Genomic DNA, 18,596 nt, shown 5'->3' on the forward strand with positions numbered 1-18,596 from the left:
GCCCAGGATGCAAGCACGAGCCTCTGGAGGGCAGTGAGGCCTATCAAACCTATACCAGTCAGGCTATATGACATAATTACAGGTAACAGGATCTCGACCAACCCAATGAAGAATTAGGTCCAGCAGCTATTTCAGAAGAATAGATGTAATTCTATGCTTGACTAGCTACGAAAGTTCCAAGCAGAAGAATAGGGGAGCAGACAACAGCCAGCTGAGCCAGCAGCGTTGCCCAGAGGAATCCCACTGGAGCCAGCACACTGCTGGCACCCATCAGCACACGCTGCTGAGCTTGCTCGGGGAAGGCGACTGGTGACTGGCTCCCAAGGAGTTTAAAAGCCTAGAGGGGAGACCAGCAGCCAGGGGAAGCGGGGGGAAAAGGACAATGTGATAGTCTTCATTTTAGCCTCACCTCTTCTCAGTCTGATGCCATTTTCATTGAATGGGACTAGAATGAGAATTGAAGGCCCTCCTTCTAGAGCTTTGAGACATACTTGGCAAAGGCCAGGAGCCCAGAAATGAAGGGGCTGTAAGCAGACAGATAACAGCCTGGTATTCACATGGTGCTTATAGCCTATCACTGAGCAGGAATTTGAACTTCAAAATAAACCCTTCACCTCATTTAACAGTTAAATCAACAAAAGCAGAGGATGGAAAACAACCAGGGAGGGAAAGAGCAAGTAGCTTTTCTTAGGAGAGTAGGGAAGGGGCACTAATACTTTCTATGTGAACACTGAAATTAAAAACAAAACAGAACAAAAAACAAAAAAACCCACTCAAATATCGTTATCTCATTACCCCATCTGTAAGACAGGGAGGCCCAGGGAGGTCAGAGTCCCATAGGAAGCACACAGTCAAGTCTGAGTAATGGACTTTTTCAATGAGAAGTTCCTCAATTAGCCCCTGCGTGTCCAACCTCAATACTCCAAAGACGCCCCCTCTGTCCCACAAATGCTAAGCTTAGAGAGCTTTCCTGAAGAACTACAACAAACAAGAACAGATGTTCTTTCCAATCTCTAGAATTAGGTCACAGGGAATCAATTAGTTGATTTAATGAACATTTATCTATTGAGTATCTCTTACACACAAGGCAAGATACAAAGAACACAAAGACAAAAGCATGCTTCTTGTCCTTGAGGAGCTAATAATCTAGTGGGGAGACCAACACAGACAGATCTGTTCCACATCGTTGGCCAGTACACGACAGATGTCTGTACGGACCAGGCACTTTGGGGACTGAAGGAAGCCCATCTCACTCAGGAAGGCCTGAGAGATCCCTGGAGGGCTTCCCAGAGGAGGAGGTATATCTTGTAGGACAGATGGGAATAGGAGAGCAAAGAGGGGGGATGGATGGTTGATATACTAGGTGGAGAGCTTAAGCTGACCTAAGGGATGGGAGAGATGGAATGGAATGTTATGTATGGGGAATTATGAGTATAATATGCTGATGAGGTGCAGATTGTGAAGTGAGTAGTGGAGATATTTGACGTTGAGAGGTTACCAAGGATATATGTAAACTAAGGAGATGAAACTTCATCCCAGAGGCAATGGGGAGTTAAGTATTTATAAACAATGCCCTTAGGATTTCTCTGTTAAGAAAGATTAGAAATAGAGATATACATGATCAAACTGAAATGAAGCAAGATAGGTTAGAGAGGAATCATTATACAAAAATTAAGGCCCATAAAAGCCAAGCAACAGATGAAGCAGGAATCAGGCAGTCAAAAGAGGAGAGTAAAGATTTGGGGGAGGCATGGCTGAGGCAAATTCCTCAGATCCCTCTGCAGTCTCGAGAGCCTCCAGAATCAGACTCAGTGGCTCTGACCACTCAGTAAGTGCTCGACCTCCAGGGAGATCCTTTACTAATATATTAGTTCCAGATATTTGAGGGTTGAGAGACATATGAGATGGCTAAAAAAAATGACCACCTTCTAATAGCATAACTGGCAAAATCTGGGGAGAAAAAGCACTCAATTGGGAATGTAGACATTTGGGTTTTGGCATTTGTTCTACAGTAAGCTCTGTGAATAGAGGCAGGTCACTCTGCATCTTAGTTTCCAGGACTGTAAATCTGAGGATAATATTCTTTTTATAGGTTTGCTGTGAGATTGAAACAAAATATTATATATGCAAGCACTTTTACACTAGAAAATGCTATACAAAATTGATCACTATTAAGACAGAAAGTCTTTACCTGAGCCCCCGTCAAAGAAGATAGCCTTAAATTAAATGAAAAAACAGATTGAAAGACCCCTGGTGGGTGATGAACTGTCAAGAGTATGTGGAGAGGTGAGAAGAGCCGTAGCCCCCAAACAGCATGTAATGCCTCGTGGGATAAGAAAGTTGTTTAGAAAGCTGGCCTCACTGCCTCCCTCTTTCCTGGGCAGTGGTAGAGATAATCTAGAATAGGGTGTCTTTGTGCAAATAACTGCAACATTGCCGGACGGCTGGCTTGCTTTTCCAGTAGGCTATTATTCCCGGCTCAGCAAGGGCTCCCAAGGGGCATGGCACCGACAGAGTCGGAGAGCACTGGGTGTCCTCCACCCTGGCGGCTTGAACCGCCCTCATCGCTTTGCTCCAGAGAAGTAACGTGGCTACTGTTCCTCCTCCCATGCGTCTCCTGGACAGGGAAGGGCCTGCAGAGACAGACGGGAACAGGAAGGGTGAGAGGGCACGTACCACAGAGCTTTGGTGAAAGACAGGGCGTGGGGGAAAACACTGTTTGGAGCAGCAGTGAACTACTTACACTGGTCTATCTTCTTCAGATAAGATGCAGCACACCTGGTGCTAAAACAAAGGAGAAGGAACCACGTTCCTTTCATTTAAGTATTTTTTCCCAGACAAACCCCTCCATAAACATACACCAATATTCACTGCCGTGTCCATATTTCTCTGAATCATAAATACTCATTCTTCAAACGGCAACATTTGCTTGTAATGCTTTCATGCATTTTTGTTTTTAATAAAACAGGGGTAGTGGGAGGGAGGGAATCCAGGATGGAGCCCTGGCCACTGCAGCCTGCAGAATGAGCTCCCCAGGGGGACATCCTCCCTTTTGATGCCAGCAGGAAGAAGGGAAATAGGTCAGGGCAGCATCCAGAGTTTTCAGCTCACTGTCCAGCATGAGGACGTCATTTTCCAGGCAGCAGCAGAGGGTAATTTCGGAGATCTCAGGACATATGGGTCATTGAGCAAGGCCTTGGAAATGATGGCCACCCCACCCAGGAACTGCACCTACTATAGCCTGGAACTATGACGCGGGTTCAACTGTGGCACTGATCTCTTTTAATAATACCTTAGTGCATGCCCCCCTGCCCCATGCAGTTTTTCCTAACAGCGACTGCCCTGCTGCGGAGGCAGCAGCAGGTCACGTGAGCGAGGGTGGGCTAGCTGACCTTCTGACACGAAGGTGTGGAGAGACCCCAAATGACTGCTTGATTCACAGGAAGGGCCTCAAAAGGAAGAGGATGGCTTGGAAGTGCTGGGTCAGTGTTTTAGGCAGGAATGCTAAAGCAGGAAAGAATCACTTACCCAGGACCACATGATAACTGGAGTGTGAAAAGCTCGGAGTTTGCACTTTTAAGCCGGTTATCTAATGCTCTCCCTCACCACTACTTCTGGAAAGATGCTAGCAATGGGCACAATTCCCCACCTGGGAAATTACAGCAGATCCTCCTGTCCTTGGCAGTGTGGACGGGAATGGCCTGAAAGAGGCAGCTCTATTGGGGCGGTGGGGGGTGGGGTGCCTGGCAAGGGGGTGTCACCAAGCACATGTGGTCCAATGGGACGCAATGATCTCATGTTGTGTGGTCTAGAAGTAGCCCAGCCTCAAAGGCAGGGGACATGAGAACAAACTCATTTTCAGGGCTGTACCAAGCCATTTAAGCCCAACTCGGCAAAACCTGTACAGCACAGTCAGCAAACATTTTTGATAAAAAGACAGACAGTAAATATTTTTAGGCTTTGCAGACCATATATCCTGTTGTAACCGCTCAACTCTGTTGTTGTAACATGCAAGGAGCCATAGACAGGACATTGAAAGGTTAGTGTGGCTGTGTTTCAATAAAGCTTTATTTACAAAACTGGCAGTGGGCTGGGTTTGCCCACCCCTGTTATACACCATCTCAGTGAGGCTGGGAAGAACTGCTGAAGTCCTTTGAGAGTTCCTTGGCTGCTCTGGCCTTCAAGGTCACAAAGAGAATCAGGTAATGACATGGTGTCTAGCTTACTGTTAAGGCCCTGAAACTGGCAGCACCACCGCAACACCCAGACCACTGACCTGGAACAGTCCTTCCAGACTCCCGACCCAGGGAAAGGAAAAAAAAGCCGAGAGGAACCAATGGCTGAGGAGAAGGACCACGTAGAAAGATGGAGAAAAAGAAGAAAGGCAATGAAAGGTGGCAGGGGAGACACTCGGGAAGATGAGCTGAGTGATGGCCAGAAATGTCAGGCGCTCCGTCCTGACTAGCGTCACTGTAAAAACGAATTTCAGGGAAGCAGGGCTCTCAGGCCTCCAGATAACGGGGCCAGCTGAAGTGAGAGGAGTCTTGTGTGAGATGGTGCAGGCTCCTCGTGAGGATATGGGATGGAAGGACCACAAGCTTGTCTCCATCCAAAACTGAGAAGGAGACAGGCAGCAATGCCTGCTCCGTCTTCCCAAAGCTAAGACAGCGCACCTCAGAAACAAAGTCATTTTTTCCGGGCTAGGCACCCACACCCCAGCTTTCTGTCGGCTCCCGGCCAGGGGCTGACCTAGGCGCGGTGTTTCTTGCACTCTCCCTCCCCTACTTCACATCCTTCTCAAGCCCGTCTCTGGGTTCCGGAGTCCAACCTGACGGACATACCTCTGTGGGATCACACGTGGAGCCCAGGACGGGCTGTGATTTCATGAGACCTGTGTGCTGCTCCTTTGCTACATGACGGAGCAGATTTATAGTGACTGAGAGAAGCAGGCGGGGGTAGAGAAATCCTGGTCCAAAATAAGATAATTAAAAAAAAAATTAAAGAGGTGGAGTGGGGCAGGGTCAAGGACAACCACATCTTCACAACACCTGATAACCTGAGCTAAATGTGATTATCACGGAAACAGGCACAAGGTAAGAAACCCAGTTCAACTTCGGCCAACACAGCAGCAGCTTGGCCCCAGAGGAGCTCCTGGAGTGGACTGTCCAGTGAGGCTGCCCTGCAGGTGAGAGGCTGTGGACACCTAAGGGTGGGAAGGACCTCTGCATCTGAGGCCCAATCCCTTTGGCTCTCCTAGATCATTGTGGGGTGGGGGGGGGGGGGGGAAGATGGCAAAGAGAAATGACCCCCCAAGACAACTCCTGGAATAAAAATGAAGGTACTATACAGGTAAAAGTAAGTGAATAAACCCATAACAAAACAAACCCCTCTCTTCATTCCTACACCGTTCAGAAAAGTTTTCATATATTTTATGAAAGGGAAATGCCCAGGAGAACAGGCTGTAACTGGCTCCTTTAGTCAGAATCCCAAGTTATCCTTCGTTTAGGCTATACTCATCTTTTCTCTGGAAAAAGACCCTTGAAAACAGCCCAAGGAATCATACAAGCAGCTAAGAAAATGTAGAAAGGATCTTTATCAAGAGGCCCCAACTTATGGCTACGAAAGATTGGGCTATTGCAACCAAGAAAGATCAATATCAACTTTGGATTACACTAAAGATCTGCAAACTCTGGGGTACCAATGAAGATGGGGAAAAGGTTTTATCTTTTTCAACAGTCAAACATCAGCAAATACACGGACAAAGGTAAGGTCATAATAACCATGACAGAGCAAAAGAGCTTTGGGCCACTCACTCCTTTCAGTGGTCAGTATTCTCTTTGACCCCCTTGTGCTTTTGGATATCACCACCGGGCCAGAAACATGATCAGGAAGAAAAGTGGCTGGGGAAACAAGAGTTGAAAAAGAAAGGGAAAGAAGCTTTAGGAGATGTGAAACAACAGGAAGAGGATGGTGGTGAGAAATGAACAGAAATGTGATTTAGAGAGTAGGTGATGAGGATGTTACTAACAAATGTCTCAAGCAGTCCAATGAGGGGACCTCCTCCCCCCCATCCAAAGCACAACCAGCCAACAAACACCTGTTCCTGCTCCCTCTGGAAAGCCTAAATCATGACCTTGAGTGGATTCGCTTCCTTACTCCACATGCAACAGCTCTTTATAGTTCATTATCCAAAGGGGATATTACAGAGGGAAATTCTAAACTCTTTGCCCCTTTGACCCAATACCTGTGCAATGTCAAAAATTTCAACAGCTACTGATAGACAGCAGGAGTGTTTGGGTTCTTGAAACACTTCTCTAGTATGTGGGAGCTATTTTTAATTGATCATAATTCAACCTACGTTGTGGAGTTACAAGATAGGAGGGAGGGGAAAGACACCTTGCATGCCAACATAAGGACTGCTTCTTCACAAACAAGTGCATCTGACCACAAACAAAACAGAGGGCAATGTGAGACTGATGAGACAATTAAGGGGGTTAAGCACCCCCTTAATAATATCTTCACTGGCATTTGAAATCAAAATGAGAGATTCAAAGCTTATAAACAGGTATCTGTATCACTTAACAACTGAAGAAGCCCACACATCTGCCCCAAGAACCTGCAAAGACGCAAGAGCGAGATAACCTCTAGGACCTCCATAATCTTTTTCACTCTGTGTGTATTCTGATATTGCATTAAAGCAGGAGATACCCTATGGATCTGGTTGCAAAAGGAAAAAAAAAAAAAATAGGAAAAAGGCATATCTGAAATCCTAAGCCTGAGCCCAGCACACTCCCCACCGTTCCTTCTTTGTGCCCACCTAGCAGGATGAGTGACTGGCATACTCCTGGAAAGAAGATGGATCTATTGACTATGACTTGATAAAAATTAGCAGGTAGATGGGCACCATGGCAGCTGAGCAGCCTAACCCCTGCCTGCAAGAGCCAGCCCAACAGGCAGAAACAGAAATACAATTAAATTAAGTCAGAAAACCCGCTACAGAAAATGCAATTACTCAAAGATACAAATAAATGTTCAAAGAAAATTGGCCCCTGACAGGGTTAGTCAAGCTTCTAAATCCAGCTGGAGGCAGGCAGCTCGGGCTAATTCGCCAAGGAGGAGAACGCAGAGCCGTAAGCTCTCTGCCTTAGGATCCTGGCTGGGCCGGCCTGGTGTTCACCCCGCATCCCAGGATACCCACGGTGAGGAGCAATTGGAGGGCGGCTGGCCCATGAAGCAGGACTCAAGGAACAGGAGGTGGGCAGACACAGAATGGATCATGGATGTGGAAGGCCAAGCACCAGAAAAAGGGACAGACTGATCTCTGACACGGCAGGAAAACATCAGACCTAGTGAGCCACACTTTCTCCCCACTCCTCATCCAAGAAGCCACGGAAGATGCCCTACCTCTCGCTGCAGCACCAGCTCCTTGGTGAAAAGTGTGGCTTCCTCGCTGAACGGCTCTCCCTCCTGCACCAAGCCGGAGAGGTTTCGGGCTCCTCTGGGGCATTCGATGCCTGTGTCAGGAGAAAAGAAGATTTGTGATGAAATAGGGCCCTCTAGACCAGCAAGGATGGTCCCCTGATCCCTGTAATGAGACAGGCATTAGATCAGAATGCCATGCACGAGGTAGGGCAGAGGCAGTGGTAGAAGTGGAGGAGTTTAGTCCGCCCGAGGTGGGAGACACTAACACTATCACGGAAGCAACAGCGAAGAGGGGATCCCAGTCACAGCATCTGGGAATTACTGAGACCATCCAGGGAGTTCTAAATGAGACGTGCAGGAAACACACAGACCCCAAGATGTGGGATGAATCCTCATCTTGGACTCCGCACTCCTTACAGGCCTACAGTCTCACTGCTTGAACCATCACTTACAGAAGACGGCTCTCTCACCTAAATTACACTGACAGCCCCAGCCATTCTGCCTCCTGAGAGCCACTCCAGCCATTCTCTCTTTACTATCTGACTTTCACATCCAATTCAAAACTGTTAACTTGGTGTCATTTTCCTCCTCAAATAAGTTTCCCCCCTCTGTCCTCTGGCTATATTTGGGACAACAGTACCATCAGTATTTCATTCAGAATGAGAGACAGAAAAAACAGAATCCTGATGAAGTATTAGGTGTCTGGAGCCAGAGAGACCTGGATTCACATCCTGTCACTTCTTAGGATCTGTGACCTTGGCCAAGTTATTGCACCCATTCAAAGCCTCAGTTGTCCTATTTGTAAAATCTACTTCACATGGGTGAACGAGGGGAGATTATTTTTTTTTTTTTTTTTTTTTTTAGGGGAGATTATTAGGTAAGATACTTAGTACCATGCCTGACACATGCAAAGGTTCGACACATTTTAGCTCTTATTATTTTATCGCTGTGATCACTGACACAAACATCCATGCTCAAAACCTCAGTCATCTTTCATTCTACAAACTAGCCTGTAAGATTCCTAGGACAGAATCTCACCCTTCACACTCCTATGCATCCAAGGACAGTATTTTACACAATACAGTTGCTCACTAACCAACGGAGGCTGCCTTTTCTTTCTCTTGGATTCAACCATTTATTTCGCAAATATTTATCACTAACAGTGGTCACCTGTGACAGGCCATGAAATATGTCACATTTTGATGTCTGAAGTGGACATAAATATTTCCAAAAAATTCACACTGTAGCTGTAATTATGGAGCCAAAACTTGAACTAGGCTAGAGACATAGGAAGAGAAAATAATCAAAATATGGGGCTGGGGTGGGGAGAGAGGGGAGGTGCACTTAAGTGCCCATGTCTCTAAATCACTGCTGGCCTCTCCTGCTGCAATAAGGCAGGACTGGAAGGTGTTACCTCTTATTTACAAACAGCCTCGGTGAAGTTACAAAAGATATGGCACAGGGAGGCATGGTAGCAGGGTGGCTAGCCTACTGCAGACACCTGCTGGGAGCCTTTGGGAGAAGAGGAGCCACCACTGCTGGGACAGAAGGTACATCCCTTATGGATGAAGCCAGGTGGCTGCTCATGTTTCCGGCCACAGCACAGAGTCAAGGTCATGCAGCTCAGAGGAAAGGTCATAGTTTATACCCTGGGTTTTCAGAAGCTCAGGAGCAGAGCTTTCTCTTGAAGACTCTAGGCCTCAAGAAAGGAACACACGACATCACACAGAATGCTGGACAGGGGGCACAGCACCAGGAGAGAAACTGCAGCAGCAGGGCAGCTGGAGCTGGTGCCAGGATCATTCTCCCACTCACTCGAAGACGGGGACAGTGAAGGTCCTACCAGAGCGTCACCTGGGCAAGAAGAGCACCAGGCCTGCCTCACTCCCTCCCGGCACCTCAATGCCAGGCTGTGAGGGAGAAGGGGAACTGATTTTTGAAAAAGACATCAATAGAACCAACAAGCCGGAGACTGACCTTGAGAGGAGAGATGGGGGCGAGTAAAATGAAAGCTAGCCCATGATTTCTACAACATTAGTAGCCAAAAAACACTTTTCATGTTATACCTGTAAACTGAGCAAAAATTATAACTGTCAGAGAGAAAAAGAAACAATTCTATTGAAACTTCTGGCCACATAACCACAGGCAGAGCACTGCTGCGGAAACAAGAGTAACGCTAAAACAAGCGTTCAGTTTGTTTCTGACTCCTGGATGGGCCAGAACTGGGGTGCTGTTGGTGGGGCTGCTGTGTCACTGAAAGGACACAAAGAGTCTCCCTAGTTGAGCAGATGTCCCCACTCTATTCCTGTCACTGCCTTGGTATTCTGAAGTCTTAAGAGAGCAAGAGACCCCAGCAGACGTCTCTGACTCCCGGCAGACCACCAACTGATTAAATTGAGAAGCAAGACGTCCCAATGAGCCCAGGGAGCTGAACAAGTCAAGTTGAAATGGATTCCGATTATCTTCCTGGAGAGAAACCCATGGGCCTCTGGGGACCAAACCCCGACCACTCCATGCAGACCCAGAGGCAAAAGGAGGGCCTATGTTCCACTGCCCCTCTACTTGCCCGGGACTGGGCTCCAGCTCTTCAAGAGAAGAAAGCTGAACTAGGACGTTTCCCTGCCCTTTAAGTGGAAAAAGTAAACACACCCAAGCACATCAATTCCTGTCAGGCAGGCAGGTAAGAGAAAGGAAAGCTAACAGAAAAGTTGCTTGAGAACAAGAGTCCTATCTCTGCTTTTATCATTTACTTCCCTTTCTACTGGGCGGGTTCTTCCCTCTCTTTGACCTGTCTCCTCTGAAGTAAGCCCCTCCCAGTCAACACCTGTCTCAGTGTCACACATCTCAGCTCAGGGTCAGGTATGGCTTAGCTGACACTACTTATCAGGAGAGAAAGAGGTTGTATCTTAAGAACAGATGCAGTGGGAGCAGGTACCAAAACAGTGAAACCCAGGTATAAGTGCTAGGAGAACAAAGAGGGTGAAAATGAGTATTTCCTGAGCATCTCTGACTGTCTATGAATTGACATAAGGACCCAAATCACCAAGCTACTAAGTGGCCAATCTGAGCCCTAGACTGTCAGATCTAAAGCTACTGAGAAAAGGCCCAGTTTTGGAGTTGAGCACAGCTGTGCCCAGAGGGTGTTAGATAAGGTAGGGCCTGGGGACTCGATATCCTGTCGGGCAGGTAAGCACAGACACAGCTGGGGTTTACATAGAACACAGATGGGCCACTGGCACCAGGGTTGTCACGGCAGCAGAGGCAGGGGAATCCCTAGATACAAGGGGGCCCGTAGGCAGGATCCCGAAACGGGGTGGGTGGGCGAGGCGAACTCTATTAGCAGACCAGGGGTCACAGCTGGGGCCATGATAGCAGGCAGGGTTTTTATAACACTGAATATCTGTGTGTTAGAAACCTGACGAGCCAAGCTCCTTCTGCAGACAGAGTGTGTAGACGAGCGGTTTTCAAACTTTTAACGTTATTATGACCTCTCCCCACTCACATACGGGTGTGTACATATACACAACAAAGTTTCCACAAAACAACGGTCAACATGACCATACGTGACATGCTGTCTCTCTTCTCTAATTCATTAATAAAAAAATATAGTTATGACACTGAGTTAACTGAAGACCTCTGGCGGGGCAAGGCTCACGGCTTGGAGAACCCTGGGGTGGGAAGAGAGAAGGCTGGGTGACCTTGGTGGCCCTCTGGGAGAGGTCAAAGGCTACACCGAGTGCTTACTTAGCAGCTTCAGGACTTGGCTTTTGTGTCCCAAGAAATCAAGGAACAGGGCAAGAAACAGGCTGTCCACTAACAGAGAGCAAGTCAAACAAGGTAACATGGTAAGCCTGGAAAGACAGACGCGGCTGCTGAAAGCAGGGGAAGGCCACATGCCATCAGTAAGAAGAGGCCCGCTGCGCACCCACATCCCAAGAGCCTGGCCAGTAAGGGAGGCCTGCATGCCCCACTCTGACTCAAACACCACTGCGGTGCCGGGCCGGCGTCGCTGGTGTGCCGCGTTGTTACCGCTACAACGGACTTAGGAAAGGCTAAAGAAAACAGATCACAAGGAGGAAAGCTGGGTTCTCTGAAAGTGACCCGGAGGCTGCAGGGGCTGAGCTGGGCAGGCCCACCAGCGGTGAAGGCCAGCGCCTGAGATGGTGCACAGGAAGCGAGGCACCCCTGGGGTCCAGAAGCCCTCCGCAGCCAGGCCAGGAAGAGCCCGCGATCCGGGACAGTGCACATCACCACGAACCGCTGTCGTTCCCGATGAGGCCCCGGGGCCGCACTGCCTGCTGATGAGGACATGCTAAGTCTGCTGTGCTTCCAACGCCGCAGGTGCAGGTCAACCGCCAAGCTTAGCCTTGACACGGGCAAGCCATTCAAATACCACACACATTTTGTTTAAAAAAAAAAAAAAAAAAAAAAAATCCCAAATATTCTCGAACATTTCCTTCCCTGTGATGGGGCAGAATGGAGAGAGACCCCTGCGGGGCCATCGCAGGTGACTTCCCCCAAGGGCAGAGGCGGGGGAGGCAGACCAGACACAGCCGCCCCTGCTCCAGAGCCTTCCTGACCTCTTTAAAGCCCGACAGACAGACCTGCCTATAGGGAAAAACCCATTATCCTTCACACCTCTTCTCAGCTTTCTGGGATATGATGGCTGACCGAGACTTCTTAAAAACAAAACCGAAAAGAGGATTTGCCTGATCTTGTACAGTTTAGAAAGAGAAAATTCCTCACTAGCTACTGGCACATCATTTCTGGTTTCTACTCTGCCGCTGATGAAGTATAAAACCTCTCCAAGCCCAAGGTCTCTGTCTGTAAAATGAAGGAGCTCCGAAGTCTCCCCTGGCCAGAAAATACTACAATCTGGGTTATGCCCTTTTGAGATTTCCCACGCAAGGCTTGACTCCCTGAGTATAGGGTGTCGGCTTTCAAATGAAAAATGCTGGGCTTATAAGAGCATTCTGTTAAAAAGAAATTATACATTTAGAGACACTGACTAACTAGGTCAATTAACACAAACACTTTGGTCAGTTGGCTTTGCAACGAGAAGTACAAGTTCTTGTTAATGATACGATAATGGCTATGTGAGATTCTATCGATGGCTATGTGTGAGAGTCGTGTATCGCTCTGAACATTTTACGTTGTACGTTGACTTTTATGAGACTTAAGCCTCTGGGCTCAAAGCGCAGTTGCTTTTTTCTTTATTGGGAGTGAAAGGGAAGTATGGCAAATATGCCTCGGCTAGAAGGGACAGCTTCCCAATGGCACTTAGTCCAGCAAACTAGAGACCAGGCGCTCAGGGCAGGAAACAGAACTGCAGTGGAAACAGTAACCAATGGAAGGAGCAGTTGCTGGTGCTTGTCTACCATGTGCTCATTACTGCATCGGACATCATGGAGGGAAGGGCAGGGGAGGCACACAGACGTCGTCTGCACCTTCTGCGTACTTCGGATGCTTGCCGAGTTCCCTTGGCAGACCTTCCCTCCCCCCCTTTCACACATATGCCTCAGTGCCTACTCTGGGCTAGGCACTGGGCTGGGAGGTGAAAACTCAGTGGTGAAAAAGAAAGGCTTTGTTCTAATGAAGCTTAATTAGCAGCATGACAATATTATTTTTCCCTGCCATTGTATGAAGTATGCTACTGGCAAGGGAACTTACCATTCAGTCTGTAGGGTACAGAATGCTAAGGAATAACAAGTGATAACTGGATTCTGGTAGGTGGATGCATCTGTGTCTAGGTGGCTGTTGGGAGGATGCACTGGACAAGTCAATCATGGGCTCGCCACTGCCACGTCCCTTGCTAAGGGTCGGCCTCAGGCAGCTGTTTTCCAGCACATGACCCTGGCTTCTGTCCTCTCCCGTGACCACAAGCTGGGGATGGAGGCCAGAGCAGAAGGTGAGAAATGAGGGAGGGAGGGAGGGAGGGAGGGGAGAGTTGGTACTGCACCTGATTCAAGGACAGCCAGTTTATAGCCAGGCTGGCAGAGGGGAAAAAAAGCTCTGTCTAAAGAGAAATGAAAGATAACAGGTGAGAAAGATGCTTTCTGGAATTTGCACGGGGCAGTGTGCAGAACAGCAGCCCATCAGGAGCAGCAAGGAGGAGGGGAGTGTGCTGTATCAACACTGGAGCAGTGAGGTCCCGGAAGCACCTCAGATCCATGACCATCCTCCGTGCTCCAGGATCTGGGAGACCTGACCTCACCTTGGATCCTGTTTTAAAAGTTTTAAGAATGTTCTCATAAATCTGCTCTCTCCTCTCACTGTTACCACAAGCAAGCCTATGTGAGAATCTGGTATTTCCAACCCAAATAAAACTAAAACGAAATTGCTTCTTAAAGTGGGTACTGTGTCTTATTCAGATTTTATCCTTTCTAGCATCTGACACACTACCTAGCACACAGGGGCACTCTAGATCCTCAACCAACGCTGAATGAATATTCGTGAAAAATACTTCTGGAAAGAAGTCCATACCCAGAGAGGGAAATGGCTCATGAATGGTCAGGGTCAGGGTAGTAGACCTTAAGCAAATACCAGCAAGGGGATCCGACAGAAGCCCTAATACACACATCCCACTTTTCCATGGTGACACAACACTTTAAGAACGAAAAAGAAAGCACAGCCACACCCATTCGCTCCACTGGTCTTCGAATCAGCACACTTGGGAAATGAAATTTAAATACACAGGAGATGTGGGCAGCACCGACCAGCAATGTCAGCGAGACCTGAGGCTGGAGCACTGCAATCGTGTTTGGTTTCCAATGTGACAAAGGAGGAAAACAATTCCCACCCGTGACCCCACGTTCGGCTCCAGGCAGCCATGTGGCCAGACGGAAGCGCAGAAACCAGAGCACACGTTGAGAGCCGTGGAAGATGACTCAGGGGCGGGGAGGCCTGTCTTGAAAGGAAAGATAAAAGGTGCTAAATCCGTACAGCTCCCCTAAATGGTGACTAAGAGGGTGACACGATAACAATCTGCAAATATTTGAAAGGTGTAAACACCAAAAGGAGGGAAAATGCTTAGCCTGAAAACAGGGGGTGTAATTATTAGGAGAAAGAAAATCTGGATGAAATATCGGAAAAACTTAGTGTGGGGATGACTACGGGGTTATAAATAAGTTTCCCAATGGAAATGAAAAGGCAATTATTCGATCCTAAAGCTGAACGGTGGCCACAAAGCCCACCCCTCTGCTTCTGTGAAAGCAGCCCAGACCAGGGAACTGTGGTCTTATTTTCTATATTTACCGAGAGACTTCTTAAGTAATGTTCAAGTCAAAATACCTCTGTTTTAAATACTGCTCCCTGAAATTTTAACAAATTTTGTTGATCAAACCATAGAGGAGACAAAAATGGCAGTTCTGGTGGGGCTTTCAGAACAAAAATAGGCTTTATCTGCTAGCATGTGGCCCATGCCTGGCTAGCAGATAAAGTGGAGCTGAGCAGAGCCGGGGGACAGACAGCTGGGAAAGGGACAGAGGACCAGACTATCTCATGTCACGGAGCATCTTCATCCCTGGTCTCTACGACCCTGGGTAAGCATGTTGTGAAATGCTGTAAGTTTCCCAGACGGGAAACCACGAACACCCCTCCCTTCTTTCTATATAAGCACAGTCCCCTGGAGTAAACGTCAAGGACAAGGCAAGGCACAGAAAGAACACCAAAATAAGCTTCCTGTCACACTGACTGCACTCCAATACCTTTGCCTGAGTTCCTGCTGCTGCAGCTGGCCAATTTATACCTCACAGACTCCCAACAGAGATTTTTACCCCCACATTCAATTAGTTCCATTTCTATACTTTCCCCTCCCATCCTTCCCCGCAATGAAAAACAAAATTTAAAAAACCCTACTTCACACAGGGAGTCAGACATTGAATTCCATATGTAGCCCAAGAAAAGTACCACTTTCTTACTTTCCCACTCTTTCCCTAAGCATCAAGAACAGAATCCAGAATTCTTACGCCATCAGCACAAAATGCAGAGGGAGATAGGCCACCTACCTAATTTTCAGGAATGTGGTTATCACCTGAATTTCCAGGCAAAGCCAAACCACTGCACATTGTTGGAGCTCAGAAATGGAACACATCTCATGTACCAAAAAGCTTGCTCTCAGTTCTCTCTCATAAGCTTTAAAGCAGAAATCCTTTGGAAGTCTCAAGTTGCAAATGTCGTTAGTGAGTCAGTTAACAATTGAGAACAGCAAACCGTCCCACTTAGGACCAGCTGGTCCTACATTTTCATGTTCCCAAAATGGCCCACAAAGCAAGGCAAACGGTAGACCACTGGGTTCCCAAGAGTTAGTTCTACATGCTATAAGGCCTCAATTTGTATTGAAAGGGTCGGAAATGAAACTAGGATTTTGCATTGTCTCAGATGCTTTATTCTCTCCCTTGTTCTCTAAACCGCTATTTTGTTACCTCAGGGGAGGTAGCATCTTCTGGGCCAATTTTGGAACATGTCACTGCTAAGGCTCTTTCAGTGATGAGAATAAAGGGATAAAAGAAGAATGAAGGAATCCTAATTAAAGGGATCAAACTCCTCAGGTAATTGTAGTCAGGGGAGTCAGAACTGGGCAAGAGACGAGACTGAAGCTGTTTTTAGTTCCTAGTTCCAATTGTTTGGGGGAGACTTTTATTAGGTTGCTCTGATTTGGTAATGTTTGATGCATTTGTTGGAAGACCAGAAACTGAAATTAATTGGGAAAAGGAGCAATAAGATCCCGTCTTCCCAATGTGATGGGAACTGCGGCTTCCTCTGAAAAACGGAAGGGATGGAGGGAGGCACCTACAGAAGGGAGGGACAAGTTTCTCTGGCACAAATCACAACAGTGTGACCACTAGGAGAGGGGTGATGTCTCGAGTCCCGTCTCTAGTTGTCAGCCTGTCAGTGGTGGATCCCATTCTGCAGTTGAGCTGAAGGATATGCTGGTTCTCCCTGGAGCCACAGTATCTGGCCCGTAGCAGGAGACATTCAATAACTGTTTGCTAAGTGCACACCAGGGAGGAGAAAACCTAGCAAACACAGATGCAACACACCTGTAATAACAATGTCCTCTTCCGAGTTCCCGTATGCATACTAGTTGATGTTTGGTGATGTCATTAGGAAATCTAACTCTTACTTCTGGGGACTTTAAGGAGAGGGAGTGTTAGATGCTAAATCACTGACCGCTGTCTGAGGAGGAGACAAGGAAGGGATGGCTCAGAGGCCTCACACTGGATTGCTGGCTCTCAGTCTGGCAAGCCAGGCAGTGTGCAAAACTGGCTTCACCCACTTAGCTTCATCATTGGCTTTAGACACTAGAATCGTTCCCCAAAGGGAATGTAGCAGGTAACAATCAGGCCAGCATCAGGATAATCTTTTATGATTTTCCCCACCTCAGAGCAAGATCTGAAAATGACTTTCAAAGGGAGAAAAAACTCTGACTGCTGAACGAGGCCATTCCCTTCCCGTGACATCCCAAGTGCGTGGCCGTAAACAAGCCAGCCAGGCTTGCTCTGGGGGTGTGTTTGTGAAGGGGAGGTTGGAGATGGCAGGCTGTCTGCTTCCCAATACACATGTTCATTTGGGGGTTTGCTATAAGCAGCAGCTGCAATAATATCACCACCACCAACTAGAGGCAGAATGAAACAACTGTGCCTGCCAAAAATGGTTTCTATTGGGTTTCTCCTAATTATCCCTATCCAAACGGCCAATCGTAGCCTCATTACATAGAAAACAAAGCATCTGAGGTCAAGAGCTCGGCCCACAATGGTCTTTCCAGCCACAAGAGAGCTACACGGCTCAAGCTCTTATGTAACACTGCAGCACCATGGAGACAGCACCTAACAAGCGCAAACCCATGTCTGAGGAGCGAGGGGGAGTTGGTTTCTATGAGAACCTCAACTTTTGCTTTTTTCTGACTTATTTTAAACATGTAACTTTATCTCTGAATCAAATGAAACTTAGATTTATAAAAATGTCATTTTCGGTACCTAAAAATCCCAATCTTGGTCTTTTAAATTCCATGTTCATGGATAAAGAGAACAATTTGACTCTCCTGTCCAGGCTGGCAGAGGAGAGCTCCAGGGTGGGGTGCGGAGAAAGCCACAGGAAGCCTGCACGTGGACCCTGCCAGCACCAGCTTGCAGAAGGTATCCTGCCACACCTGGCAGCCAAATGTAAAAGCTGCTTACTTGCATAAAATTAGAGTGACTTTTTCTAAACCAAGCTGTGTTGTTATTCGAACAAAATGCTTCTGAGATGTGTGGAGTACACTTCCAAAGCACTGCCTTTCCTGAGCTTTCCACTCATAGAAAATTTCTCTGAGCTTCTCCTCCTGGGGCAAGTGAAATCCCAATGTCTAGAGATTAGTATGCTCAGCTAGTGGAACTGGAGAAGAAAAAACCAGCTACTGTCAGGAATACTAAGACCCCCAAAGCAAGGAGAATGAAGAAAAATCTGAGAGTTGAGAAGCTCTTAGGAAGAGCCCTCTACCTCACTCCCTTAATGCTTAGAGAAATAAATGAAAACAAGTCCAAAAGGGAGAGGAATTCTGAAAAGCCAAGGTTCTTCAAGAGCACAGGCTGATCCTGGATATAGAAATACATCCTTTCCTATTAAGCAGCTTGAATTCTGGGCTGTGGATGAAGACTGGCATTCATCTTTTTTTTTGGGCGGGGGGGGGGGAGGGCGTTCGCATCATGAAAAGGGGTCAGCAGACAACTTCCTTAGGACTAAATCCAGCCCCGTTTTTGTACAGCATATGAGTTAAGAATGGCTTTTACATTTTTGAATGGTTGAGAGAGAAATATTTTCGTGATCTGTGAAAAACTGTATTAAATTCAAATTTCAGTGTCTATTTAAGTACCTGGCCCTTTAGAGAAGAACTTCGCTGACTCTTACTCTAAAGCATGTTGTATGCTGGTTTAAAAAAAAAAAAATCCAGGCAAGGTAGAGTTTACCTTCCCAGAACCAGAAGATCAGCAGAGGTAAAAGCATGAGGATATCCTAAATGATAATAATGAAGACACAGGCCTCAAGGGAAGCTCAGGCAGCTGACGTCAAGCGCAGGTGTGTGCCTGTACGCGGGCTTCCTGCACCCCGTCCTAGGGAACATCACCATCATCCCTCCTGTACTGGGCACCCTCCCCCATTACTCCCCTCTACTCCCACAGACCCTGGTCAAAACT

The 18,596-nt window shown here is 47.3% G+C and overlaps 1 protein-coding gene across 1 annotated transcript in view; it reads right to left on the reverse strand.

Moving 5' to 3' along the window:
- SND1 (staphylococcal nuclease and tudor domain containing 1) overlaps positions 1-18,596 on the reverse strand; it is a 392,617-nt gene that overhangs the window by 87,764 nt on the left and 286,257 nt on the right. The window contains exon 16 of the mRNA XM_057731861.1: positions 7,405-7,514. Within this exon, the coding sequence (XP_057587844.1) occupies positions 7,405-7,514 (110 nt within the window). The remainder of the gene's footprint in view (positions 1-7,404; positions 7,515-18,596) is intronic.

This window comes from Hippopotamus amphibius, chromosome 4, assembly GCF_030028045.1.
Source record: "Hippopotamus amphibius kiboko isolate mHipAmp2 chromosome 4, mHipAmp2.hap2, whole genome shotgun sequence".
Lineage (NCBI taxonomy): Eukaryota > Metazoa > Chordata > Mammalia > Artiodactyla > Hippopotamidae > Hippopotamus > Hippopotamus amphibius.